A 24,926-nucleotide genomic window follows, 5' to 3' on the forward strand; every position below is an offset into this window, starting at 1 on the left:
GAAGAGCATCATCTTCCTCCATTCATTCATCATTCGTCCCTGTATTTTTCTCCCTACAAAGCTGTCTGAAAAGCCTGGGTGAAAGGAGAGGGTCCAACACCACTAACAACAAGGGAAAATTTTTTAGGATATAATACCAGGTCACTGTAACAATAATATTTTTGGTAAGTGTTGGAGGAGGGATCGTGGGAAGTAGCCGCTATGTTTGTGGAGTTTATCGATTAGGGATGAGAGGGAGGAGAGGATGCGAGAGAGGTTACGGAGGTTAGGGTCGGAGGAGAAGATGGCGTGGGACTTGGCTTCGAGGTCGAAGAGCGTGTCAATGGCAGTGCTGGAATCTGTTGGGAGGAGAAAGGTGAAAGGATTGGTGTTCGTGTGAAGGGCTTTAGAAGCTTCTTTGACACCTTCAATTTTATCATATCATAATTCTTTAATTTAAATAAAATTTCTACATAATAAACAATACATGTCAGCATAAACACGTCAGCTATATTTAACGCCGTCTGAGAACACTTAACGGATTAGGGTAAAATTGGTTCATTTTTACAAAAAATATGATCCAAACAGTTGAAAAAATGAGGATCCAACTGAAATTACCATACAAAAATGAGCACCAATCGAGGGTTTAAACCATTTTTTAATATCTATATACTTTTTACTATTATTATATTTATTCTTATCTATTAGTATAAAACACATATAAATCTTTTTTATGATATATAAGAAGATAAAAGAAGACATAAACTAAATATTGTAAATGACAAGATCGAGAAGAAAACATCGAGATCTTATTTTTAAAAATTTATCCAAATTACAAAAGTACACTTTGTCTCATTTATTGAGAGGTCATGTTATATAATATTTTCAGAGATCATTCCTTATAGGGTGGGTTACATCACTTTTGACTAAGATTTCATTGTGTTACTATTTTTAGATTTCTTCTTATTTTCTTCTTATTTTCTAATCATTTTTGCATCCCGTCTTGTGTCCATTTTACTGTTGATGGGTAATTATCTCATAATTTTATAAATTTGTAATTCTACAATTTATAATTTATTTATATAATTTTATACTTTTATAATTTTATAATTTTTTTTTATAACTTTTAAATTTTATAATTTCATAATTTAATGATTTTATAATTATATAATTTCATAACTTCGTATTTTTTTAATTTTGAAATTTGTAATTTTATAATTTTAAAATTTTATAATTTTACATTTTTATAATTTTTTAGTTTTATAATTTTATGTAATTTTATAATTTTGTAATTTTTAATTTAATAAACTCGTCTTTATTTTTCTAACAATTTATATTTATTAATTACAAATTGAATAATTAAATTACATATAAATAGTAAAATATTTATAAAATATTATAATATCTATATTTAATTGAGTCTAAATCATTTTAAAAAGCTTAAAAATAAATAAAAGTAAAAAGAAATTAAAAATTGGTAACAACATTCTAAAATTTAATACATAATCTATTTTTCTTTCATCGTCATAGAAATCAAAATGAATTTGAAAATATTTTTGCTTAAGAAAATGACTGATAGATATTTCACGAGAAAAAACTATACTTTTATCTAAAGTAAATTTAATACTTTCATTTAAAATATAGAAAAACAATTTTTTTATTAGTATAAAATCGACACATGCATAACCTTTTTCGCACTTTCAATGGTATAGTAAGTCTATGAACACAGCCCTGATTCACTTTGTCAGTATCGTCTTGTTACCCTCACACACTCAAATAACATGAGCTTGGACGGCTTCCAGAAGGCTCTAGCGGACCTTCAGGCCCACTGCTCCAAGCTGCTCGGTAACCTCACCCATCTCCCATCTCACTGCAGCTCATTTCCAGCCCTTCACACCAGCCCGCCCTGGGCTCGGATAGCCCCAACGGGCCGGAGCAGGCCCATGTCGGTCGAGGCAATCGAGGAGCGCTTGGAGGGCATACCCGTTTACGCCCTCAGCAACGCTTCGGAGGAGTTTCTCTTGGTCTCGGGCTCTTCAACTGGAAAAAACCTTGGTCTCTTCTGCTTTAACAAGGACGATGCCGAAGCGCTCCTCAGCCAGGTCACGCTTATGGAACCTCACGCTCGCGCGGGCTCCAAAGTCGTCCCCATTGCGCTTAACAAGGTTCTCTATTCTTTTCACTCCGCTTATTTGTGTGATGTGCTTGTTTCTTCAGGTGTTTCTGCTTAAGGTGCGTTTGTTTCTTCAGGTGTTTCAGCTCAAGGTGAACGGCGTTGCGTTTAGATTGATACCGGAGTTTTCTCAAATACAGAATGCTCTCAAAGTGAGTCGTTTATTCGATATTGTTATTACCATTTGCAAATTGTTTGGGTGGATACGCGAACACCCACCTAAAACTCTGTAAAACATCTAAAACCTTTATATTACCATTAGTTCCAATAAAATGCAAGGCTTTTTAAATATTTGTGATGACAATGTGACCGGAAATGTCTGCAACCACGCTGCTGCAGATATGTGATTTTGCCCAATATCAAGAAATGGGACAGTAATTTAAAACCTTAGTTCTATTGTCTAAACGAGACCTGATTATTGAAATTTTTTTAATGGCTTATATCCTATGAAGCACAGATACATATAAATTATATCTCATTTGAAAATACATTGAGTCTGAAGATTGAAGAGAAGTATACCAAAATACACTGGTTCTTTCACAGAATTATGATTGATTATGATAATACAAAGATCTGAGCTAGATTCCTTAGTACTTTGCGTTCAATTTATGGTGACAAATCATCCTTGAGGGAAAAATTACTTTGTCGATAAAAAGTTCCTTAATAAATTTACTAAGATTATGGATTGGTTCTCACTAATTCCTAGAATTAGAGCTTGATGTTTCTGTTGTAAGACTCTTTTTTCAATTATATTGGTCTAGTTAGTCAATTTGATACATTTTTCTTAGAAAATTTTCTTGCATATTGAAAATTAGTTGATGTGAAGTCTTAAAAAGTGGGCTTGAGGCCTAATTCAAGCTCACTAACTGACTTGTAAGAATTTAGTCATATCTCTAATGTGATCTTTAACATCTTGTACATGGGAATAAAGATGTCCGATAGTGGGTGATACAATAAACCCAACAAACCTTGTTAGAATAAACTTTGATACAATTTTATAAAGTAGATTTTAAACTTAACTCAACGTGAGAAAATTAGCTTGTAAGATAAGATTTACACTCTCTTATATACTATAATTATGTTATGTTTGTAGTCAATGTGAGGTCTTAAACATGAAGTTTGAAAATTGCTTGTAATCCCTGTATAGTCAATCTATCTACCTTTCTATTGTTCATCGAGCTTTTAAGCAATGATAATGTATGCTTGTGCTTTATAGGAAAGGGAAAAATCTGGCTCTGCTTCTAGTGGCTTCTCTGGTGTTCCAGTTTTTCAGGTTTTTCTCTTAGCCTTTTAAGTCTAGACACGTCATTTGTTTCTTAATTCTGCTATTAAAAATTGAGTATTCAAGGAATGTGTCACAACATTTTAATACTGCATTAGTTTTAGGAGAAGGAAGGCTCACCCGATGTTTGAGGCTCCCACCTAGTTGGGTTTGGGGAAGGTTGATCCATGCAACCTTGTTCCCACAAGTGGTGAGGCTGTTTTTATGTTGGTTACCTGTTTATAAGGGAAACATCAACTTTACTAAATTGGGTGAACAATCAAGCACATGCAGGCAATCGTACAAAAAAAATAAAATAAAAGTAAACAATTTAGAACAAAACGGAAATGAAGTGATCTTATTTATTAGAAGTACATGATTATAATAATGAAAAGAAAATCCTTAAACAAGGGACAAAGTGGTTAAGTGTGAAGTTGTCTTAGCAATGTGTGTAACTTTTGTGTATATAGATTATACTTTTTATTTTATAGTGTTATTGTTTGGTTTCTGAGTATGAAACCTAGCCCAGAACACCCTCGCACACACCCAAACAAGTCAAGATCAAAGAATTGAAAGAATTCTATTATTCACAGTAATGGGTTCTTTCTACATTCAAGTTCTAGGGGCATAATCCCCTTCACAGGTCTCATGCGCCTGTCTAAACAATCAATGTCAAAACTGCCAACTCTAACCAAACAACAAACTATTTATACAATTCCCCCCTGCCCATCCTAATTGTTAAAACAGTTAGGATATTAATGCTAATTATTTTTCTTTCTCCTCTCATACTCTCCACTTCCTATCAAATATTGGTACAATAATAGTTTTCACCTGTTAGCACAATGTATCCCTTTTGAAGTGGTTTATGGTAGACCCCACCATCTTCGGTGAGATTTATTCTTGGAGAAATGCTTGTTGAGGCTATGGGCACAAGATCTTAGAGATAAAGCTAAAGCTTTAAAACAATTGAAGTTTCACTTATCAGGTGCTCAAGATCAGATGACCCAATATGCCAATGCACATAGGAAGTAATGGAAATTCAATTAGAAGTTTTGGGCAGCTGGGTGACCATCCAAGCTGGGAAGTCTAATATTTTCGAACCAATCTTCTATATCTTTATGCGACTAGTTTCTAATTTGAATCCATGAGACAATCTATGGGTTTACAATCAATTGTACCAATCTCTTTAACTGGGATTTTTGCAGCATCACTCCATGTAATAACTAAATCGTCAAAATACATTATCAAGTGCGCACACATTTTTTATGGGAGGTATGACAATAGAAAACATAATGCTCTGCTTCATTGCATTTCAGCCCAAAGGATTGAATAATGTGGCAAAACTTACGAAACCAAGTCTGTGAAGATTGCTTGAAACCATAGAGAGAGATGCAAAACTTACAAACCAAATCAAACTCCCCTTTAACAATAAACCTCGAAGGTTGCTTGATGTAGATTTCTTCCTTAAGTTCGTCATGCATAAAAGGATTCTTAATATCCAAGTGATGAAGAGGCTAGTGACGAATGATTTCTGTGGCAAGGAAAACTCTAACTATGGTCATTTTGGCACTAGAGAGAAAGTATCACTGTAGTCAAGCCCATAGATTTGAGTATAGCCTTCTGGTATCAATCGAGCTCTAAGGAAATCAATTTCATCATTAGATCCAACTTTAATGGAATAAACCCAACAACAACTATCTGTCTTCTTCTTAGATGGAAGAGGAACTAACTCTGATGTATCGTTTTGTTCTAGTGTTTGCATTTCAACAATCATGTCTTGTTGTCATCCAAGATGATCAAGCGCTTCTTTCACACTTTTAGGAATGGTAATAGAAGATACAAAAGAGATAAAAGAACAATAGGAAGGGGACAATGAATGATAGTTTAGAAAATTGTAAATAGGAGGAGGGTTGTGTGTAGAGCGAGTACCTTTACAAATGCAATAGGCCAACCCAACTCCTCAGTATTAGGAGTTCTTGTATGGAGCAATAATGGTGAAGCACTTGATGAAGAGGACTCATCATCTAGTATTGAACTAGTCATTTGAGTCAGGGATGATGACTTAGTAGAATTGGGTTGATGAGAGGAATTGTGATTATTGGGAGAAGTTGAAATGTGTTTGGAATTGGATACACAAAGGGATCAACTAAATGTATAAACAAAACCTATTAGACAAAAGATACTTGCTGGCATGTAGTATTTTTTAGTTTCAGGGCAATAATATTGATACCCTTTCTAAGAGCATAATATCCTAAGAAGACATGTTTGATTGCTCACGCTGAAATTTTTTCCAAACCTTGAGAACATCATGTACAGAACAATGGAAAAATGTGGTTTATTTGGAAACAACAGAATATGGAAATTGATTGTTCAAAGAAGAGGATATTCTATTAGTAAGATAACAAGAAGTAAGAATGGCATAACACCAATGATGGATAGGTAGATTGACATCAATCAATAAGGTATGAATAGTTTGGTTTAGGTGTATATTCTTTCTTTTTGTTATATCGTTTTGCTGTGGAGTTTGAAGACAAGTGGATGATGTAAAATACCATGTGAATTTAAAAGAGTAGAAAAATTAAAAGAAATATAATCTTTGGCATTATTACTCCTTAAGATCTTGGTCACTTAGCCAAACTGGTTTTTACTTTCATTAAGGAAAAACTCAAATATTCAAAAGTTTAGACATGTCTTTTATTAAGTAAACTCAAGTATAACGAGAATATGCATCAAAAGAGTGGCACATAATGAATCTCAAATGATATGACTCGACGTGGACTCCAAATGTTAGAATGAATTATAGACGAGATTGTTGCATCTTGTTTAAGTTTTGTATGGAATAGAAGACGGAACATGTTTTCTTAGTTGTTATGACTGTTAGGATATTTATCCTATTTTATCATCATTATAGTGTGTCAAGGGTTACCCTATTTATCATGATTATATTGTGTCTAGGATTACCCTATTTATCATGATTATATTGTGTCTAGGGTTACCCTATTTATCATGTATTTATTTTTTATAAATAGAAGATTGTGAGAGGGATCAATCAAGCCCTCTAGAATTATTTTACAGTTTCAATTTTAAGATGGTATCAGAGCGGGTTGATCCCGCTCTGGTTTCTGTTTCGTAATATATATCTGTCCGGTGCCACAGGTCTTCGTCGCCCGCCACTGTCCGCAGCTGCCCGCCGTTGCCCGCCGCCGGCCACCGTCAACCGTCGGCCACCGTCGTCCGTCGCCGGCCACCGTCCGGCCACCGTCGCCGGCCACCGTCGCCGCCGGCCACCGCCCGCCGTTGTCGGCCACCGTCGTCCATCACTGTCACAGTTTCCTTTGTCTAAACCCTTAAGGTTTTTTTGTTCCTCGCTAGTACTATTCGTCTTCTTCAGAAATGGCGTCTGGCAGTACTCTTTCCTTCTCTGGAAGTCCATCAATTACCTCCGAGAAGCTAAATGGAAAAAATTATCTATCATGGTCTGCTGCCGTTGAAATGTGGTTCCTTGGCCAAGGGCATTATGACCACCTTGAGCAAGATGGAAGCCATGTGCCTACTGAAAAAGCTGATCAATGGAAACAAGCAGATTTCCAGTTGTGTGCCTTGTTATGGCAATCAGTGGAACCCAAACTTCTTGTATCTTTGAGGGCTTTCAAAACTTGTCACTCCTTTTGGAAGAAAGCCCAAAGCATTTATGCCAACGATATTCAACGTCTCTATGACACTACAAACAAGCTTGCATCTCTTAAAATGACAGACCATGATATGGTGTCCTTCATGGCTGAAGCCCAATCTGCTGTCGAAGAACTTAGGATGTTTTTGGAAGTAGATCCATTAGAGGATATCAAAAAGAAACTAGACAAATTTTACATGGTGTTGATCCTTCGTGCCCTACATCCCGATTTTGATCATCTCAGAGATCAACTTCTAACTAGTCATGAGGTCCCCTCTATGGAAACATTGACCACTCGCCTTCTGCGTGTCCCGATATCTCAAACTCAAGAAGCACATGAACTAGTGGAACCATCTGTTATGGTTGCCACACGAGGAAGAGGAGGACGTGGCACTAGAGGAGGAGGACGAGGAGGTCGGGGACGTACTCAATGCACATATTGTAAAAGGATGGGTCATACTCAAGAGAATTGCTACTCCTTACATGGTTTCCCTTCCAAAACCGCCAATATTTCGAAGACTGAAACTTCCACTTCGAAAACTGAAGCCTCCACTTCTATGTTTTCTGAGGATGAATATCAGGAGTATTTAAGGTTAAAGTCTAATAGCTTGGCACAACCATCTCAATCTCCCAATACATCAACAGCCTGCGTTTCTCAATCTATGGAATGTCAAAATTCATGGGTAATTGACTCAGGTGCTTCTGATCACATTTCTGGTAATATCTCTTTGTTCTCATATATTTCCTTTCGAGAAAAATCTCGTTTCATAACCCTTGCAAATGGATCTAAAACTTCTTCCAAAGGAGTCGGTCATGTTTCTTTGTCTCCCTCCCTTAATCTCAACTCAGTCCTTTTTGTCCCTAATTGTCCTTTTAATTTAATTTCCTTAAGCCAATTGACTAAAATGTTAAATTGTTCAATAACCTTTGATCATAAATCTTTTGTTATACAGGAGCGTGGTTCGGGGAGACAGATTGGAGAAGGATATGAAGCTGGTGGATTATACCATTTTGGATCTCGTCCAAGGGTGTCTTGTGTTGCTGCTCCTAATCCTAAAGTGCTACATGATCGACTTGGCCATCCTCATTTGTCCAAATTAAAAAAGATGTGTCCTGAACTTAGTGGTCTCCAAACCTTAGAATGTGAGTCATGTCAATTAGGAAAACATGTTAGATCTTCCTTTCCTAAAAGGTCTCAATCAATATGTAATTCTAGTTTTTCCATCATCCATTCTGATATATGGGGACCTAGTCGTATCTCCTCCTTTGGTTTTAGATATTTTGTTACCTTTATTGATGAATATTCAAGATGTACTTGGGTTTATCTTATGAAAAATCGTTCTGAATTGTTAGCTATCTTTACATCCTTTTTGAATGAAATCAAGAATCAATTTGGTCAAGTAATCAAAATATTCAGAAGTGATAATGCAAAAGAGTATTTCTCATCCTCCTTTTCTGCCATCTTGAGTTCCCATGGTATATTACATCAGTCTACTTGTCCTCATACACCACAGCAAAATGGTATAGCAGAACGAAAAAATAGACACTTGGTTGAAACTGCTCGTACCCTTTTGCTTGGTGCCCATATTCCTGTCCATCATTGGGGGGATGCCATCTTAACTGCATGTTATCTTATTAATAGGATGCCCTCCTCCTCTCTTGATAATAAAGTCCCTTTCTCCATTTTGTTTCCTAATGATCCTCTCTTTCATACATCTCCCCGAGTGTTTGGCTGTGTATGTTTTGTTCATGACATGTCTCCAGGTCTAGACAAACTCTCCGCTCGCGCTCTCAAATGTGTCTTCTTAGGCTATTCTCGACTTCAAAAAGGATATCGGTGTTACTCTCCTGAAACTAAGAAGTATTACATGTCTGCCAATGTCACATTCTTTGAACAGACTCCTTACTTCTCTTCATCTGTTCAGGATGTTTCTATCCTCCAACAGGTCCTTCCTATTCCAATGGCTGAGTCACATAGCTCCACTGTTTCTGTCATTCCAAGTCTTGATCACAATCCTTCTACACCTATTTCTCCACATACTGAGATCATCCCACACAGGGCCCCAATGGATAGTCCACCTCCCCAAGACAATGGTGAATCTCCTACTTCAGATTCTTCTCCCTCGTCACCTCCTCCCACGCCTCCTGGTGCAAATGATTCAGCATGGCCTATTGCCCTCAGAAAAGGTACTCGTTCCACTCGGAACCCTCGTCCCATTTATAATTTTCTAAGCTATCACCGATTGTCGCCCTCCTATTTTTCTCTTTTATCCTCAGTGTCCTCTGTTGTTATACCCAAGAATGTGAAAGAAGCACTTGATCATCCTGGATGGCGACAAGCTATGATTGCAGAAATGCAGGCTCTTGATCACAGTAATACTTGGGAGCTGGTGCCCCTTCCCCCAGGAAAAAAGGCGGTTGGTTGTCGATGGGTGTATGCAGTTAAAGTTGGCCCTGATGGTGAAATTGATCGGCTCAAAGCTCGGCTTGTTGCAAAAGGTTACACTCAGGTTTATGGTCTTGATTATTGTGACACTTTCTCTCCTGTAGCCAAGATGACTACTATTCGTCTCTTCTTTGCCATGGCAGCCATTCGTCACTGGCCACTTCATCAATTGGATATCAAGAATGCCTTCCTACATGGTGATCTTGAGGAAGAAGTTTATATGGAGCAACCTCCTGGGTTTGTTGCTTAGGGGGAGTCTGGTATGGTATGCAAATTGCATCGATCTCTATATGGCCTCAAGCAATCCCCATGTGCTTGGTTTGGAAAGTTTAGCTCCATTGTTCAAAAATTTGGGCTAAAACGCAGTGAAGCAGATCATTCAGTTTTTTATTGTCATTCTTCTCTCGGGAAATGTGTTTACTTAATAGTATATGTTGATGATATTGTCATTACAGGAAATGATGTTGTTGGAATATCTCAACTAAAAGAGTACTTGTGTAGACATTTTCAAACCAAGGATCTTGGAAGTCTCAAATACTTCTTAGGCATTGAAGTAGCGCAATCAAAAGATGGAGTTGTAATCTCCCAAAGGAAGTATGCTCTTGATATATTACAAGAAACAGGTATGATTGATTGTAGACCGGTAGACAGTCCCATGGACCCAAACCAGAAATTAAGGACAGAAGAAGGTGAATTATTCTCCGATCCAGAGAGGTATAGGAGGTTGGTTGGCAAACTGATTTATCTCACTATTACAAGGCCAGATCTATCCTTTGCAGTTGGAGTGGTTAGTCAGTTCATGCAGGCTCCATGTGTTGACCATTGGAATGCTCTCATTCGCATTCTAAGGTATGTAAAGAAGGCTCCCGGGCAAGGATTGTTATATGAAGATAAAGGAAGCATTCATGTCTCTGGGTATTGTGATGCAGATTGAGCAGGTTCACCTATTGATAGACGGTCTACAACAGGATATTGTGTTTTTCTGGGAGGAAACATTATTTCATGGAAAAGTAAGAAACAAAATGTAGTAGCTCGATCAACTGCGGAAGCCGAGTATAGGGCAATGGCATCACTAACATGTGAACTTATATGGGTGAAACAATTCCTTCAAGAGGTTAAATTTTGTGACATCCATACTATGAAGATGTATTGCGACAATCAAGCTGCTCTCCACATTGCATCAAATCCAGTGTTTCACGAGAGGACTAAACATATAGAAATTGATTGTCATTTTGTTCGTGAAAAGTTGTTGACCAAAGAAATATGTACTGAGTTTATTGGGTCAAACGATCAACTCGCAGATGTATTGACCAAGTCATTAAGGGGTCCTCGGATTGAGTTTATTTGTTCCAAGCTTGGTACATACAATTTGTATGCTCCAGCTTGAGGGGGAGTGTTAGGATATTTATCCTATTTTATCATCATTATAGTGTGTCAAGGGTTACCCTATTTATCATGATTATATTGTGTCTAGGATTACCCTATTTATCATGATTATATTGTGTCTAGGGTTACCCTATTTATCATGTATTTATTTTTTATAAATAGAAGATTGTGAGAGGGATCAATCAAGCCCTCTAGAATTATTTTACAGTTTCAATTTTAAGAATGACTAACATTTTAAGGGTTGAAGTTTGCTAAGTTAAGGAATCATCCTTTTTATTTTTGATAAATTTGGATGACCTAAGCGGTCATGCAAAAGCTTAGGACATGGGGATTCTAAGCAAGATATCGAGGGTCTACTACCAAGATAATAGAGTCCTCTAGATTCATGTCCTTCAGTAATCAAAGGTTATGGAGTGATAAGATATAAGGTAATAGGATATAATGGGTTTAGCATAGAAGGAAGAGGAAATGAGAGGGCGGTTAGGAGGGAAGAGTTGTTTGACAGTTGGTTAGTTAGTGGGAAGGGGAAGGGAGACTTTATAAATAGTGTGTGTGTCTGTACATGGGGATTATTCATTTTTGTATTCATTTGGGTATAGACTGATATTTGTTCTAGTGGAGGGAGAATTTGGCTCCCTTAGAGGTTTGGGTGTATTGTACAGTTGAGAGGAATACAATACATGTTCTTTCTTTGTTACTCTGTGTTCTTGCTTGAGTGTGTGCGTGTGGCGTTTTCTGTGGGTTTCATATCCAGAAACCTAACAAATTGGTCCGACCTGCCGGATAGAGGTAGAGGTGGAAGCATGAAAGGAAGAGACAATACCTAGGAGAAGTGGGCTAGCGAAAGGGAAATTGTTAGGTTCCTTTGTTTAGGAGACCAAACAGAACACTCTCTTCTCACAATAACACTCAAAACAACAAGAGATGAAAGTATGTGTATGTGTATTATTGAATCTGTAGTGTATATTAAGAGAAATACAATTATACGTCCCAAAGGAAGCCTCCCTTCCTCCATTGGAAAATGTCTACTCAAGGAAAATATCTGATAATCCCCTTCTCCCTCTATTCTGTTTCTTATTTATACTCTCTCTCTACTAACAAACTACTCCTTTCCCGCCTTTAATTTCCTCCCCTCGTATACTTTTAACTTCCTAACATTAAACCCTACTGCAAAACAACCTTGTCCTCAAGGTTGGCTTCGTGAAACTGGATCTCTTGGCTCCTCTTCATCATCGTGTTATCATATGAAGGGAATCCACTGGTTACTGCCCTCTAATTCAGGTCTGGAGGCTTGGGTGGTGGCAAATCCTCTTCCACTGTCTTCCATTGACCATGCTCCTTGATGTAGGTTGCTAGTCCAAAATCTGCCAATTTAATAGGAGATGAGGATCTTGTTGCTACGAGAATGTTCTCAGGCTTTAAATCTCTATAAACAACCCCATTTTCATGACAATACAAAACCACCTGCATGAGGTGCCTGAAGATAACCTTGGCTTTAGATTCTGAAAACCATTCATGCTTCTCTAATCGATGAAAAAACTCTCCTTCAACACAACGTTCGATCACCAAGTGAACAAAGCCTTCCTCTTCATAAACTGCTTTGAGATCCACAACATTGGGGTGACCAGATAACCTAGCCATTATCTTTACCTCAAGTTTTACACTCCTCAAATCATCCGAAGTAACCAACCTATCTTTAGCAATTGATTTGTAGGCCAAAACCTCTCCTGTTAACTTGTCCGAACATGGCCTTATGACACCAAACTGTCCCCAACCCAATTGCTCCCCGAGAACGTACCGATCTTTTAGATTAAAGACTTGACTTGTCTCTAATATGGTCTCAGTCAAGGCTGCTACTTTATAACAATTGTATGAAGTACAAGGTTCACTGTTGCTGTCGCTCTTGGCAACAACCATACCAATTTCCTCCTCCCTCCTCAACAAACCGAGAAATATAGTGTTACAACGTGGTTCCTTGATACCATATGACACATTTGTTACAATGTGGTTCAAGTGAATTGTAATTCCTTCTCTCAGAGACTTAACAACGGAATTGTAACCCCCTTTAATCATACAATGAGCTCCCCCAAAACCCCCATACACCTCATCTTGATTCAGTAGGGAAGAGAAACATCATTAAGGGAAGCAGCACAACCATACTCCAAATGAGCAAAGTGCCAATCCATAACCCTTCTCTCCTGAGGGCTCGAAATCTCCTCATCAAGCTTTTTTTTAAGAACTATCCCTTTTGGAATCAAAAGGTCTATCTGCAGACTTGTTTTGTTCTGTTTCTTCACTGTTTTCTTCATTGTTATATTCAGCTTCAAGTGCTTCATCAAAATCTGCAGGAATTTTTTGTTCTGTAACTATGTAACTATGTTGTAAAAAGGGCAATCACTATTCAACACTGTCAACTCAAGGCCCAACTGAGCGCAAGGATCTGGTCTTCAGTGGCCACATCAGCCTCAACACCAGTTATAATGCTAGCTCCAAGATCGACAGGGACAGAAAGTGAGGAGTGATCTGGTTTTTTCGATGCTTGCAGCACCAGGATTTCAAACTCCGGGATGTACTCGTCGACGCTCCCCTTCTGTCACACGGTGCCTTGATTTAATCCGCCAAACCTCCATGTCAGAGTGTTGGTGAACATCTTCCAAGTCGGATGCCTCGTTTCTTCCGCCAGAAGCGGATAGAATAGTAGCTCGCGGCTCTCTCCATACAGATATACAACAGCTTCATCTTCTCCCACTCTGTCACGTTTTGGAGATCGAAAAATTTCTCTACCTTCGCGATCCAGCCCATGGGGTCCGCTCCTTCGAACGTTGGTAGTTCAACGCGCTTCATCCAGCTACGTTGCACGTCTCCTCTGTCCTCTTCCGCTTCATCCTCCAGACTCTGGTGGTCGCCGTTCTCGTTCGGCATTGACGGAATCGCGACTTCCTTCGAAGCTCCGATCCTAGTTCCTAAAGCGTCGTCCGTGAGCGCGGTTAAACGTCCGTATCTCGTGAGTCAATGCTCGCATCTCCGCCTTCAGTTCTTTCACCTTCGACTCCATCGCCATCACTTGTCCCTCCATTCTTCTTCTTCACCCGCGCTCTGCTTGCTCCTCCGACACAGATCCGGTAGGTCGGACCAAACTTGTTAGGTTCCTTTGTTCAGGGGACCAAACAAAACACTCTTTTCTCATAATAACACTCGAAACAGCAAGAGATAAAAGTATGTTTATGTATATTATTGAATCTGTAAAGTATATTAAGAGAAATACAATTATACGTCCCAAAGGAAGCCTCCCTTCCTCCACTGGAAAATGTCCAGTCTATACTCAAAAGGAAAATATCTGATAATCCCCTTCTCCCTCTATTTTGTTTCTTATTTATACTCTCTTTTCTCTTTACTAACAAACTACTCCTTTCCCGCCTTTAATTTCCTCCCCTCATACTTTTAACTTCCTAACAAAAATGAGGATGGTAGAATTTAGAAGAAATTGCCAAGAATTGAAAGAAATGATATTGGAAGACCATAATCAAGAAAGGGACTCAAAAGGAAGGGATAAATTTGTTGATGGAGCAAGAAGGGGAGAGAAAGAGGAATTTCTGCAAAACATCAAGAGAGCCAATAAATTCTTTGAAGAAGGAGCGTACTTGGCTAATGAGAAAGAGAAGAAGGAAAAAAGACTTCCTCAAAGTAGTGCAAGATGGAGAAGAACTACCCAAGAAATTAAAGAAATGATGTAGGATATCAAAGATTCAGATAACAGGCTTAGTAAGCACTAAGGAATTTGCCATGACAGGAAAGAAAGAGGGCAAAATGGGGAGGGATATTGTGCAAGATACTCTGCTAGACATCAAGAAAACCAAGAAACTTTCAGATGGAGGAAAATTCAACCGATGGGGAGAAGACAAGAGAAATGGATAATAGCGGAGAGGACGGGGTTCTCCAAAACTGTGATGGAGATCTTGTCGGTGTTGCTCAGGTAGTGGCAAAAGATGCTTTTTCTAGGAAGGAAAAAGAAAGAGATATTAGTGCAAAAGACAAAATTTGTGATGGAGACATTGGTGTGGCTGCTGCTAAGAAAGTTGCAGAAGTTGCTGCTGTAAGGGTGGATAACGTGACAAATGTTGGTAGGGAAAATGCATCAGGTGAAGACCATGATGGGAAGGTTGTGACTCTTGCTTCTCCAAGTAAAGTTGCAAAAGCTGCTGCTTTTAGTGAAGATAGAGTGGTAGGTTGTGGTGTGTATGTCAAAACAATGAAGAGAGGGGAAGACAAAATGTACAAAACAATTAATTCTTGCCCTTAAGCAAACAAACTTCTATTTATAGTATCACTCCCCCTGACCCTCTACTAACTAACTAACAATCACCTTTCTCGCTCTTAGTTTCCTCCTTTCTTCTTTCTTCTCATATACTTTTAATCCTCTAACACAGGACCATACTGAATCACGTTGAGATTTAATATAGTTGATAGGATATGGAGAGTTTATGAAAGGAAGAGAAAAGGGAATAAAGAGGGGAAGAGGCGTTAAGGAGTTGTAACCGTAATAAAAGTTTGTGGTAGGAAACAAAGCTCATATAAAAGAGCTGATTTATCTTGTATTAGTTAGTTTTGGAATTGTTTACTTTGTATAGACAGGATTATTCTTATCCTGTGGAGGGAGAACTTGGCTCTCTTGGAGGTTTTGGCTGTACAATTTACCAAATTCAATACACAATTACTCAGTTTATTGTCTTTTAGAAGGAAGAATGGAGGGAAGGATGAACGTGTTGGAGGGCCGAATGGAGGCAATAGAGTCGACGATGGATGGGTTGAAAGCGGAGACAATGGGATTACCCAAAAAATCAAAGAACTTACTTGAATTCTTGGAGGGCGAATATAGAAATTAGGAGGGAAGTCAAGATGCGGTGAACGAAAATAGAGGAGGAAGAAGAGAGGGTGTTGACGCAGAATTGGGCCTCGATCGGAGCGATGCACAACCTAAATTGGTGAATAGGATCGATTTACCCACCTTGAAGGTATCAACCCATTAAGATAGGTTTCCCGAGCGGAGAAATTCTTTGAGATTCAGAATGTGATGGAGGGGGAAAAACTCAGGCTGGCTTACGTCTGCATGGAGGGAAGTGCGAGTTACTGATTCTGCTTCGGGAAAGACAAAGACCAGACACCATCGTGGGAAGCATTGAGGGACGTCATGGTGAGGAGATTTAGAGGTCGAGACAGGGGTACGGTATTCGAGAGGTTGGCAGCGATCAAGCAGAAAGGCACCGTGGATGAATACATCCAAGAATTTCAGATGTTAGTGGTGCAAATGAAGGGCGTTACAGAGGACCAACCCCTAGGATATTTTTTCGTGGGCTTGCAAGGGGAAATAAGGAGTCAAATCCGCCCTCATAATCCAAGGGATTTGTTGACGGCTATGGAAGTCGCGCGAGATGTGCAGAAGGCGAGTCGAGGCACGAGAACGATCGGAGGGACCGTCACCTAGGGCGGCTAGTCCTGGGGTGATATCAAGGAGGCACAAGCACGGTAGCGAGGTTGGAATCGTTCAAAAGGGTCAAGGACGACAAGGGGTTGCGGAGAACGCGGGAGCGACCAGGAAGGAGGGTCCTCTAGGAACAATGACATCCAAAGAAGGAAGCAATACGGTGAGCGACGCTCGCGGTAGAAGGGTGAGAAATCTGCCCTACCCAGAGTACATCAAGAGGAGGGAAGAGGGGCGGTGTTTCCACTGTGGCAACCCTTATAGCCTAGGGCACTAATGTCCAGAGAGAAGTTGGAGGGTGGTGATCTTGGGGGAAGACGAAGTCGAAGGTGAAGAAGAGGAAGAATATGCACAGGAAGTGGAGCAGAAACAAATGGAATTGTCATCGTTTTTCGCAAGAGGACTCATTAAACACAAGGCAATGAAGTTACAAGGTTGGGTCAGGGGAGGAGAGTGATGATCCTCATTGACAGTGGCACTAGTCACAACTTTATAGCAAAAGAGTTGGTGGAGGATTTGGGTTTGACCGTGGAGGATACCCTGACGTATCGGGTGAGTCTGGGAGACGACAGAAAGAAGCAAACACAAGGGTGCTGCAGGAACGTCTCCGTGAATATAGGTGACACGGAGGTAGTGGAGCCTTTTTACTTGTTCGAATTGGGAGGAGTCGACCTCATTTTGGGGGTGGAATGGGCGGCTAAACTGGGGGAAGTGACCATCAATTGGGGAGAATTAACGATGGTCTATAATCAGGGAGAGAATGTAGTGACGATTAAAGGGGACCTCACGCTGGCGAGAAAAATAGTGGAGCCAAAAGCTTTGTAGAAAATGAAAGAGGTGGAAGCGGTTACGTTGGTGTGGAGTTTGGGGAATTCAGAGATAAATCCAGAGCAAGAAGGAACCAATCATGGGTTAACATGGAGCCAGGCAGAGGAGTTGCAACGGGTTTTAGCATAATTTGTAGAGGTGTTTAATGAACCCAGGGGCCTACCCTTAGCCTGCAACGTGATTCACCGAATCATGCTCAAGGAGGGTCTGATCTTGTCAATGTCCGCCCTTATAGATATCCTCACTTGATGAAAGAATAGATATAGAATCAGGTTGCCGAGATGTTGAAGGCAGGGATAATACGACCTAGCGCGAGTCCTGTGATGTTGGTTAAGAGAAAGGATGAAAGTTGGCGCTCCTGCATTGATTACAGAGCTCTGAATCACACCACCATACCAGATAAATTCCCCATACCCGTCATAGAGGAGTTGTTGGATGAGTTAAGGGGGCGAGATACTTCTCGAAGGTGGATTTTAAGGCTGGGTATCACCAGATTCACATAGGGGAGGAAGATGTCTAGAAGACAGCCTTTAGGACACACCGAGGACATTATGAGTTTCTTGTTATGCCTTTTGGCCTCACCAACGCGCCAACCACTTTTCAGAATACGCTGAATGATTTGTTGAAGACATACCTGAGGAAGTTCGTGTTGGTATTCTTTGACGATATCCTGATATATAGTCAAGCGTGGGAGGAGTATCTAGAACATCTTGGACAAGTGTTAAATACTTTAAGACAACACTAGTGGGTGGCAAATAGGAAGAAGTGTGAGTTCGGGAAGAGGTAAATCAGGTACCTGGGGCATTTAATTTTAGAAAAAGAGGTAGAGATGGATAAAGAGAAGGTGGTGGCAGTGGAGGAGTGGCCAAAACCCAGGACCCTTAAAGCCTTGAGGGGTTTTTTTGGGTCTCACAGGGTATTACAGGAGATTTGTAAGGGATTATGGGAAGATAGCAAAGCCCTTGTTAGGTTCCTTTAGTCAACAAGCCAATTAAATCTCTCCTTCTTTCAAGAACACACAAAACAGAACTAAATAGAATGTATTATTGATGTATGAGTGAATCAGAATACAAAGAATCACCCCCAAGGGAGCCTTCCTCCCTCCACTGGACAATGTTCCAGTCTAACAATTCACAAATCCAAAACTGCCCTTCTACCAGACCCTCCTTCCCTTCTTATAAAGGCAACCCACTTCTAACTACCCAACAACAATTAATTCCTAAAACTATTTTCTCTATCCTGCCCCTATTACCCATTAAAACCTATCTTATTATATCCTATCAGCCCTTGACAGAATTGTTGAAGAAGGGGCAATTTGTTTGGTCCGCCCAAGCAGGAAAAGCTATGGCGAGATTGAAAGAAGTCATTACTACAGTTCTAGCATTACCAGATTTTAGTCAGCAGTTCCACATTGAGTGTGATGTGTCAGGGGGTGGGGTGGGAGCTGTTCTCACTCAAAATAAAATGCCTATTGCATTTTTTAGCAAGGCATTGTCGGAGGGATCCCTGAATAAATCAATTTATGAAAAGGAGCTCATGGCTTTGGTGATGGCCACCCAACACTAGAGACCCTACCTACTGGTCAAAAGTTTGTGGTGCATACAAATTAGACGAGTCTCAGGTATTTGCTTGAACAGATAATAACTGGTTGGCAAAGCTGTTGGGATATGATTTTAACATAGTTTACAAATCAGGGGTAACTGCTTTGTCAAGGAAAGGAGAAGACAACGGGGATGAGGAGATGGAAATGAGGATTGTGGCAAGGCCTTATTGGCAGGTTTTGAGAGAGGTTGAGGAGGATGAGGTTCTCAAGAAGATAATGGAGGAAGTAAGAGCGGATTCCAATTCACATCCTGCTTTTACTTTGGAGATTGATAGACTTCATTACAAGGAGAGGACTGGTGCTGTCAGCCAAATCTATATGGATCCCAAGCTTCTAGCTGAGTTCCATACAACAAATACTAGAGGACATTCAGGGGTTTACAAGATGTACCGTAGGGTGGCTCAATCCTTGTATTGGGTAGGGATGAAGAAGTCTGTTATTGATTTCGTGGTCAGTTGCTTGGTGTGCCAGCAACACAAGTACTTGGCATATTCTCCTCAAGGCTGGTTACAACCTTTGCAATACTGCAAGCCATTTGGGAAGACTTAAGCATGGACTTCATAGTCCGGTTGCCACAATCACAGGGCCATGATGCGATCTTGGTGGTGGTTGATCGCTTGAGCAAGTATATCCATTTTATCCCCCTAAGGCATCCTTACATTGCCAAAACCATAGCAGAGATTTTCGTTAAAGAGGTGGTTAGATTACATGGGGTGCTAGTATCAGTGGTCAGTGATAAAGATCCTCTATTTTTGAGCTTATTCTGGAAGGAGTTATTCAGATTGCAGGGCACCCAATTGCAAATGAGTACAATATACCATCCAGAATCTGATGGGCAAACCGAAGTACTGAACAAAATATTGGAAGGTTATTTGAGGTGTTTCTGTTCAGAGCAACCGAAGAGCTGGAATATAGTTCTTCCATGGGCTGAGTACTGGTATAACACCAGTTATCAAGGTGCGACTAAGTGTAGCCCATTTGAGACACTTTATGGAAGGGTTCCTCCTGCCCTTACTCGTTTCAGGGGAAACTGGAGTAGAAGCAGTGGCTCAAGATCTCCAAACAAGAGATGAGGCGCTCAAGCAGCTCAGATTTCACTAAACAAGGGCGCAAGATTTAATGACCAAATATGAAAACAGGAAAAAGAAATCAGCAAAGGTTAAGGTTGATGATTGGGTGTATCAGAAAATTAGGCCTCAGACAAGTCTTCATGCCAACACGGTTGCATCCCAAATTATCAGCACGATATTTTGGGCCTTTTAAAGTGATACAACAGATTGGAAAGGTTGCTTTTAAACTGCAGTTACCCAACACAACAAGATTACATTATGTATTCCACATGTCTCAATTGAAGGTAGCAATGGGCACAAAACAAGTTGAGAGGGATTTGCCAGATAGATGGTCCAACGTTCTGGCCTCTCAAAATTCTCGACAGAAAGCAGAAACAGCGGGATGATGAGATGATACCACAAATTTTGGTTGAATGGCAAGGGGGAAAGAGGGAGCAACATGGGAGGATGTGCTGACCATCCAAGAACAATTCCCAGACTTCAACCTTGAGGACAAGGTTGCACATCTGGCTGTGGGTAATGATAGGATATGGAGAGTTTATGAAAGGAAGAGAAAAAGGAAAAAGAGGCGTTAAGGAGTTAAGGAGTTGTAACTGTAATAACAGTTTGTTGCGGGAAATAGAACTCATATAAGGGAGCTGATGTATCTTGTATTAGTTAGTTTTGGAATTGTTTACTTTGTATAGACAGGATCATTCTTATCCTGTGGAGGGAGAACTTGGCTGTCTTGGAGGTTTTGGCTGTACAGTTTACCAAATTCAATACACAATTACTCAGTTTATTGTCTTTTCTGCCTGTTTGGTGTGTTGAGTGGAACTGAGATAGGTTTCCTATTCTGAAACCTATCAATAGTTGAGAATTGTGAATCGCTCAATTTTGTTTTTTAAGTTAATGATAATCATAGCAGAATGCTTATGAGCAAAGTTTTCTTTCTTGTTACTGATTCTTGATGTTACTTTTCATATTCTGTTTGTCATTGCCTTCTTCTGAACATAAATCGTACTCATTCTCTCTCAGAAAGAAAACTGTTAGATTTTTCTTGTGTTCTATCGATGAATTCCTAACTGCAAGCTGTCTAAAATTCTTACATTTTACTGCCACCCATAAATTGCTGCTCGCACATGCTTGAAGCCTTGTCTCCATCAAACTTTAAATCAGTTACACAACCACAAGTTCATAGACCATGATTCCTATCATCAATGTTCTGTCTGTGACTTTGGAACCATGGATGCCAACCATATGTCAGCAAAGATCCTATTTCTGTTCAGCATCTTTGCTTTCATTTAAAAGATGCAAACTAAACTGTGTTAAACCTCCTTTATCTGCTTTTATGTAAAGATAAGACTGGTGTGAGCACATCATTTTACATCATAAATTCTATTTATATTGCAATTTACTATAAAAAATCGAGGATATGGATGTATTTTTATAAAAAATCGAGGATATGGATGTATATTGTATTGGTTAGAAAGCTAAGACATGACATGAGGCACCTACAATAGCATAGATACTCAAATATAACACTTAAAAAATTATGGGCATAATAATACAAAATCAAGGATCAAGTATAAAATTAAAACAAAAAACAGAAATCGAGAGTTTACTGTTTTAAAGTTAGCATATTCTAACCAAAGGGCTATCATATATCTACGGCCATTCTCAAATATGTTGGTAAAAATATTAAATATAAAAGTAAAAACAAATTATAAAATTAAATTAGGAGCATTTTAACTGTTTGACACAGAAACGTGTCCAACTCACATGTACGACTTATATCTAGAACTTAATGTGCTTCCTTGTTTGCCATCTTTGTCATGCTTGTGTTATTAAGAAAATGTTAGGATATAGGGTATTTGGATATAATGGGAAAGGGGATTAGGACAGAAGGTAGAGGAATTGTATAAATAGATTGTTTGGATAGTTAGAAGGCAGTTTTTGAGTACATTGTTTGTTGACAGGCCTTAGACCTGTGAAGAGGGTTATGCCTCTGCATCTTGTAAACATGCATCTTGTAAACACACACTATTCTTTCTGTTAATAATACACAATTCATCATATATCTCTCTGTTTTCTTGGTGTGAGAGACTGTGAGGGAGTTCTTGGTTGGGTTTCTTGTTCGGAAACCTATCAATTGGTCCGACCTGCCGGATCCTAATTGGAGGAGTGACGAGTGTGCGTGATGGAGGGAAGAGTAGTGGCGGTAGAAGGTCAGTTGGAGGCGGTGGAAATCGCAATGGCAGAGACGAAGGCTGACACGGTGTATCTGCGACATGAAACAGGAGCCTTAAGACAGAACTACAAAGCAATGCGTCAGGATATCCAGGTGATCCTGAAGATGTTAGGGGATCGCAATCGCGACCCAAACGACCACCGCCAAGGTGGCAGTGAATCGTCGGTGAATGACAACGATGGCAGACCCGGCGGAGATAGAGGAAGAAGAGGAGAAGGGAATCAAGAAGGGCTTTCTAATTGGAGGAAACGGGTGGAATTACTGGGGTTTGAAGGGGGCGACCCATTGATTTGGATTAGTAGAGCGGAAAAGTTCTTTGAAGTGCAGAAGGTGGCCGAAGACGAGAAATTGCAATTGGTGTTCATCAGCATGGAAGGGTATGCAGCGTATTGGTTTCGTTTTTGGAGGGAAAAAACCAAGAACAATTCTTGGGAAGGGTTGAAAAGGGCGTTGGTGATCAGGTTCGGAGAAGGGGGATGAGGGTTCGTCTATGAGAGGTTGGCCGCCATTAAACAGGTGGACCAGTGAGCGATTATGTTCGGGATTTCAAAGTGTTGGTGGGACAGACGACAAGGATCCCTGAAGAACAACTCTTGGGATACTTCATGGCGGGACTCCAGGAAGAGGTGAGTGACCAAGTGAGGCCCCATGATCCGCAAGACCTAATGACCGCCATGCGAGTCGCGCGTGATGTAGAGAAGCTGTGTTCCCATTCGAAGATCGGAGGCGGACAGTCGACCAAGAATCCGAGCTCTTGTGGAGGTGCGACGAAAGTAGTAACAAGAACCGAACCCAGTCGCGAGACGCAGGGCTGAGGGGGAATCGCTGAGAGCGTGGGGTCCGTAAAGAAAGAGGCGATTCAAGGAGGCGGTATCGCGAGAACCACCGGCGACGGGAGGGAAAGGAATACTCTTAACCTACCGTACTCGGAGTTCGTAAAGAGGCGAGAGGAGGGAAGATGCTTCCGGTATCGATGCCTAGAGAGGGGATTAAGAATGTTGATACTGGCCGAAGAAGAAGAGGAAAAAGAGAGCGAGGCTGAACCAGAACCCAAGCCTCTTGACTTGAATTAGAGGACATAGCCAGTGGGTTCCCTTCATATGGTAACCCGATGAGGAAGAGGAGCCATGAGACCAAGCTTCCCGATTCCAACCTTGGGGACAAGGTTGTTCTGCAACGGGATGCAATGTTAGGATACAAGGTATTTGGATATAATGGGAAAGGGGATTAGGATAGAAGGCAGAGGAATTGTATAAATAGATTGTTTGGATAGTTAGAAGGCAGTTTTTGAGTACATTGTTTGTTGACAAGCCTTAGACCTGTGAAGAGGGTTATGCCTCTGCATCTTGTAAACACACTATTCTTTGTATTAATAATACACAATTCATCATATATCTCTCTGTTTTCTTGGTGTGAGAGACTGTGAGGGAGTTCTTGGTTGGGTTTCTTGTTCGGAAACCTATCAAAAATTGTATGAATTGATGCTATATTTGTGGGAGACACTAACTGAATTTGTTCTACGAATATATCTGGAGTACTGATTCTTCTAATCTTATCATAATTAGTGACTGAGCTTCATTTCAACTGATGCTGTTACCTTAATTTATTTTGTGGTTGAATTCCTTAACTTGGATTTTGAATTGTTATATTGGCGAGTTTCAGTCCAGAAGTCTGATATTGAAGAACGAGAATAAGAGATATCGTCCACTTTTCTTCAGAAAGGTGTGTTGATTTTCCTGCTTTGAGTTATTTGAGATTAGGTAGCTATAAATGAAGCTTAGATTTTGTTTTTATTTTTCACATCTTGTAATCTTTCACAGGAGGATTTGGAAAATACACTGAAATCGGCAGCCCGTGAACAGAGCAGATTAAATCCCACTATGAGACAAGGGGATATCCAGGTACAGACTACATGACACCTTTCAATGTATGACTAATTGTTTCATAAGACTAACCCATGATTTATTTTTCAGGTTGCCACTCTAGAGGACATAATAAAAGAAATGAGGGTGAGTGTCAGTTACAGTAGAAGATGAGAGCGTAGATTCACTTGATTGTGTTTGTTACTCCCCTTTTTGAGGGAAGGGTCGAAGGATTTTTTGTTATTATCTGTATTTCTTCTATATGTAATGAATTTATTTTGTAAATCAAGACTAAAAATGATAATTTTTGCAGGAAAATTCTACATCGAGCTGGGATGATGTTATTTTTATACCTCCTGGATTTGATGTTTCTGACGACTCCAATGAGCAGTAGGGTAAGCTGAGGATCATTCATGTCATGTTTTATACTTCTAGGTATGACACAGTTGTTTAGATTTTGTGCATACTACAAACTTCTGGGTGCAAATTCTTGTAGTCTTCAATACCAAATGTTATTGGAATTTGCGTTTTCTACCTTGGTTTTTGGTGTCAAGACGGTTTTAACTAACAGACTTTGTAATCTTTATTCCTGCTGTACGCTAGCTGAAGTATGAAACATGTACACCATTGAAGGTTCATCACTTGCAATTGCGTTGGTGGTAAAATCTCATGTATATTTACGAACGTGTTTATATCCCAAATTTTGTTGTTACGTTGATTTTCAATTTCGTTCTGTTAATAAAATAATTTCATTTTTTTAATTTGCAATATAAAGTATAACTTAAAGTTAAATTTTAGAAGATAAATTAAGGGTTGAAAAATGAAAATCAATAGAAGGTAAAAGTCAATTTATAGATTTATGAACCAAATAATTTTCTTTTATATGATTCCGATATAAGTAAAAATGAACTTAAATAACAGACTCAATTTATTAATTAA

General features: G+C 39.6%; 1 protein-coding gene across 1 annotated transcript; it reads left to right on the forward strand.

Moving 5' to 3' along the window:
- Positions 1-1,678: 1,678 nt before the first annotated feature.
- TIC22-III (Tic22-like family protein) lies at positions 1,679-24,712 on the forward strand. Its single transcript, XM_088104086.1, has 7 exons — positions 1,679-2,144; positions 2,230-2,304; positions 3,369-3,425; positions 23,788-23,847; positions 23,946-24,026; positions 24,099-24,134; positions 24,301-24,712. Exons 1-7 carry the CDS (start codon positions 1,761-1,763, stop codon positions 24,379-24,381), a joined length of 774 nt encoding a protein of 257 aa, XP_087960212.1. The 5' UTR covers positions 1,679-1,760; the 3' UTR covers positions 24,382-24,712.
- Positions 24,713-24,926: the final 214 nt, after the last annotated feature.

Source organism: Vigna umbellata, chromosome 1 (assembly GCF_029865625.1).
Source record: "Vigna umbellata cultivar VRB3 chromosome 1, Vumbellata_1.0, whole genome shotgun sequence".
In the NCBI taxonomy this organism is placed as follows: Eukaryota; Viridiplantae; Streptophyta; class Magnoliopsida; order Fabales; family Fabaceae; genus Vigna; species Vigna umbellata.